Below are 5,049 nucleotides of genomic sequence, written 5' to 3' on the forward strand. Positions count from 1 at the left end.
GATACAACCCCCCCACCCAGCGAATGGCAGATACAATATAGGGGAGGTGCTGTAGACTCGGCAGATGGACGGAACAATTGGGTTCAGGGTTTACACAGCGGATGGAAACCCGACCACTAAAATCTCATTTCATAAGTTAGTTAGAATCGTTTTATATCTCATGAAGATAATCCCCGGCCGTCCCACCGTGAAAGCCCTTGTTTAGGTACTTCCTGTTATCGAGTGACAACACTCTGTAACTGTTTCCCCGATGTTTTTCTTTTTCCTGTTGTCACCCTGGCTTTCCGATGGAGACTACAAGTGGCCATTCCATCACACATTAGACATGGATCACTGTTGTCACCATTAGGAAACCCGCCCTGAGATATGCTGCGCAGCCATCGCTGGAGTGCGTGTAGACAGGAAGTGCAGGAGATCAGCAGCACAAAGGAGAGAGAAAACAGATGACAACTCTTTATTAGGGCTGCGGAAATTAACGATTCATTTCTCGATTAATCGTTAAACTTTTTGATCGATTAAAATTCTTTTTGATCGCTAATGAAAACACTCTCCCCCGGTTTCCGGGAGTCCTGTCGGAGATCCGGTGACGTCACGGACATCGACGTCACCGGACTCCTCCCCCTTCCACAAGTGGCTCCGTCGGCTAACGAAGGGAAGGGGGGAGGAGTCAGGTGACGTCGATGTCCGTGACATCACCGGACTCCTCCCCCCTCTAATTAGGCCCCGTTCACACTGAGCGATTTATCGGGCGGTAATTCCCGCGATATCGCTCTCCAATGCTTGGCAATGGGGCAAAGGGTCCTGCTGTCGCGGGTCGTGTGTCGCTACAGCAGGACCCTTTTTGGAGCGGATTTTGCCGCGATTCTAGCTTGCTCAATGCAAGCATTTGCGCGATATCGCGCAAAGTGCAAATTGCGCGACAAACGCGCTATTTGCGAATCGCGCAGTGTGAATGGGGCCTTAGCCCACGGTTCATTTTATGACTTCATTGCTGTGCTGTATGTGTATAGGTCATTGCTGTGCTGTATGTGTATAGGTCATTGCTGTGCTGTATGTGTATAGGTCATTGCTGTGCTGTATGTGTATAGGTCATTGCTGTGCTGTATGTGTATAGGCCAATGTAGTTGGATCTGTCTGTGCGTTACAATTAATCAAACACGAAAATGTTAATCAGTACCAGCCCTACTCTTTATGATATCTAGTGAAGAGAGCAAACGTAATGTCTTACAATTTAAGGACAATCACTGATATGGAAGGTTTGCAGAGATGGGAGTGAGGGGTCTGGGCGTAGCAGAAGTGTGGCTTTTGGGGAACCACAACTCCCAGCAGTTGTCCTCAGGTTCTGCATGGCAGGACACACTTGTAGTTCCTTAATAGCTGGAGCCCGGCAGGTCTTCCCTGTCCTATGAGTGGGTCTCGCTTGCCTCTCACATGGGCGGCATGTTACTGACACTGGGGTGGTGGCCCCTGGGGAGAATGTTACTGACACTGGCGTGGTGGCCCCTGTGGAGCATGTTACTGACACTGGGGTGGTGGCCCCTGGGGAGAATGTTACTGACACTGGGGTGGTGGCCCCTGGGGAGAATGTTACTGACACTGGGGTGGTGGCCCCTGGGGAGAATGTTACTGACACTGAGGTGGTGGCCCTGTGGAGAATGTTACTGACACTGGGGTGGTGGCCCATGTGGAGAATGTTACTGACACTGGGGTGGTGGCCCTGTGGAGAATGTTACCGACACTGGGGTGGTGGCCCCTGTGGAGAATGTTACCGACACTGGGGTGGCGGCCCCTGGGGAGAATGTTACTGACACTGGGGTGGTGGCCCTGTGGAGAATGTTACTGACACTGGGGTGGTGGCCCCTGTGGAGAATGTTACTGACACTGGGGTGGTGGCCCCTGTGGAGAATGTTACTGACACTGGGGTGGTGGCCCTGTGGAGAATGTTACCGACACTGGGGTGGCGGCCCCTGTGGAGAATGTTACCGACACTGGGGTGGTGGCCCCTGTGGAGAATGTTACTGACACTGGGGTGGTGGCCCCTGTGGAGAATGTTACTGACACTGGGGTGGTGGCCTTTGTGGAGAATGTTACTGACACTGGGGTGGTGGCCCCTGTGGAGAATGTTACTGACACTGGGGTGGTGGCCCTGTGGAGAATGTTACTGACACTGGGGTGGTGGCCCCTGTGGAGATGCCGTTTCCAGCGAATGAGCTTCAGGTTGCAGCGGTTTGGGTGATGGAGGCCGCAGGAGTCCGTAGCGCAGACGCGCGGACAGACTGCATTTGGCAGATGTGCCGTTTGCTGTGTGTATATAAAAGTTACTGTATACAAAGACTAAGCCCAGGACAGAGGGTGAGAGGCGCCTCGGCAGGGGCCACCACCCCAGTGTCAGGCCATGCGATATCTGCATAACTATTTCCTTATTTAAACAGAACATGCTCTGGTGAGCCTGGGAACTTTCCATTCGCAGGGCCCTCTGGGGGGTTTGCGGTCACTGTGCACAACAGCTGCGGCCCCGAAAATCAGAGCCAAGCGTGTGCATGGGTCAGGAAGCGTTTCAATTCCCATTCAGCGCATTGTAGATGACCAAAACTGGCAGCAGCATGGCGCAGTTTGATGCCGCTCTTCGCGTTTGGGCTGCACCCCCACCTCTGTGCGCACATTAGAGGCCGTTGTTTTTGGTTGTGATAAAATGCCCATTATGTATCTGGAGACCAGACAGAGCTGTGATTGGGGATGAGAATGGGGGGTTCTGTCTCCGGCCGCCAGTATTTTTAGAATCTGGGTTCCCCTTGTAGCTGAACGGGGAGACATATTTTCCCAGTGAGGACGGCGCATTCCTATCATGTGACGGGCGTAATCAGACCGTTCCTGGGGCCGCCATGACTGGTCGCGGCCCAACACAGGCTCCATTGTGCACAGGAATAGCATGTGAGTCCCATTGACTGGTTTCAGTCTTTGAACCCGGTCGAGGTCACGGGTCATTGGGTTGCAGCGGAGGACAGAGGCGTGCTGTTATCGGCCAATTTGCGGTTGCTCCGGGACTTTCCAGAGCAGCGCCATGCTCGGGAATCCGGCGGGTCACATGTCTTGCTAATAAAAGCGCGGAGAGACCCATGGGCTGCGCAGTTTGTGTAGACGCATTGTTCTAGCGTACAAGATGGCTGCAGGGGAAGAGACTGCGATTCCACCGTGGGTGAGATAGAGTGGAGATAGATCAGACGTGGTCTACGTTCAGAGAACGCACATCTACACATCACCGTCTGCTGCCGGGAGTTTCTGAAGTGGTTTATGATGCGCGGTGCACACAGCGAAGTGAGTGGCATCAAGGTGGGGTTCACATTTACTTTGGTGGTCTTCTGGGGAACATCTGACAGAGCGAGCTTTCTTTCCTCTTCATCTTGGCGGCAGTGTATGGAAACACATCATGAAATACTCAGATGGGTCTGTTCCTGGGCCAGGCCGAGGGGTAGGTGGGAGAGGCAATCAACTTAGGTGCTTCAGCAGAACGGGGGGGTGCAGAACAGCAGCACCAACAACCGACTGTTGAAGTAGATCGCAGCTTATGAAGGGGGAGGGTTGCACTTTGGCCTTTGTGCCTTGAGTGTAGAAGGACCTTGTCCCAGCAACTAGTCCCAGGACCAGAAATGTTGGGCCAAGTACTATAAACCATCTCAGCCAATCAGAACTTATCTGCTGTGTACTCATTCCTTTGTGCATTGTACTACCAAACGTTTCAATTGGTTTAAGATGAATGTAAGTTCTCTCTGGCCATGTGGTGAGGACATCTTTGATGGCGGTGTTCTATAGATGATGTTGACTTCTCTCGTCTCTCCTAGGCAGTGGACCCATCCAGCTTTGGCAGTTCCTCTTAGAGCTTCTGACAGACAAGTCATGCCAGTCCTTCATCAGCTGGACGGGGGATGGCTGGGAGTTTAAACTGTCTGACCCAGATGAGGTGAGTCTTCATCCCTCAGTATTCCTCCATTGTCTTCATCCCTCAGTATTCCTCCATTGTCTTCATCCCTCAGTATTCCTCCATTGTCTTCATCCCTCAGTATTCCTCCATTGTCTTCATTCCTCCATTGTCTTCATCCCTCTGTATTCCTCCATTGTCTTCATCCCTCAGTATTCCTCCATTGTCTTCATCCCTCAACATTCCTCCATTGTCTTCATTCCTCAGTATTCCTCCATTGTCCGTGGAAGGGGAGGGGGTGGGGATGGTCAGGGAAGACAAAGTATAAGTAGATTGAAGTTCAGCTTTAAGTCAGACAACCCTCTCTTGGAATATCACGTGTGTCTCTGTCCTGCAGGTCGCCCGGCGTTGGGGGAAAAGGAAGAACAAGCCCAAGATGAACTACGAGAAGCTGAGCCGCGGCCTGCGATACTACTACGACAAGAACATCATTCACAAGACGGCCGGCAAGCGCTACGTCTACCGCTTCGTCTGCGACTTGCAAAGCCTTCTGGGATACGTGCCGGAGGAGCTCCACGCCATGCTGGATGTTAAACCGGACAACGACGAATAGAAACACTGTCAGAGTCTTATCGGGACAAAGACCAAAGCCCCTCCCCTTTTAGGAATGTGCCGGACGGACACAAAGGATTCTGGGAAAGAGGGGTCTCGCCACTGGCCGGCGGGATTAAGAGACGCGGCTACTTCAGATGTCAGCTGGCCGTAAAGCTGAACCAGGACCAAGAGAAGGGCAAGTCGATGGCTTGTTCCATTCACCATTCCCCACGCGGTGCCAGTATTTCCCGACTGATTATTTGTATCCTTAAAAAGTTACAATGTGCGCAAAAAAAAAAAGAGAAGCAGCTAAAAGCACAGAGTAGCAGCGGCCGCGGCGGATCCGGAGAATCATTACCGCCAGGCTCGGAACCCCCCCTTAAGCCTTGTGCAGGTTTGGTTCTGGATGTGACCGCAGAGCTCCATTGTTCATTGAATCTTCTCAGGACACGAGTACAAACGCAGCGACCAAACGGCGGCCAATCCCTCGCCAGTATTTCACCGCGTCAAATGCCCTAAGCCCCCCCCCCCCCATGCCT

The 5,049-nt window shown here is 52.5% G+C and overlaps 1 protein-coding gene across 1 annotated transcript in view; it reads left to right on the forward strand.

Moving 5' to 3' along the window:
• ETS1 (ETS proto-oncogene 1, transcription factor) overlaps positions 1-5,042 on the forward strand; it is a 24,769-nt gene extending 19,727 nt beyond the window's left edge. The window contains exons 5-6 of the mRNA XM_018573404.1: positions 3,840-3,958; positions 4,314-5,042. Of these exons, the coding sequence (XP_018428906.1) occupies positions 3,840-3,958; positions 4,314-4,529 (335 nt within the window). The 3' untranslated portion in view covers positions 4,530-5,042. The remainder of the gene's footprint in view (positions 1-3,839; positions 3,959-4,313) is intronic.
• Positions 5,043-5,049: the final 7 nt, after the last annotated feature.

This window comes from Nanorana parkeri, unplaced genomic scaffold (genome assembly GCF_000935625.1).
Source record: "Nanorana parkeri isolate BGI_ZX_2015 unplaced genomic scaffold, ASM93562v1 scaffold2365, whole genome shotgun sequence".
Lineage (NCBI taxonomy): Eukaryota > Metazoa > Chordata > Amphibia > Anura > Dicroglossidae > Nanorana > Nanorana parkeri.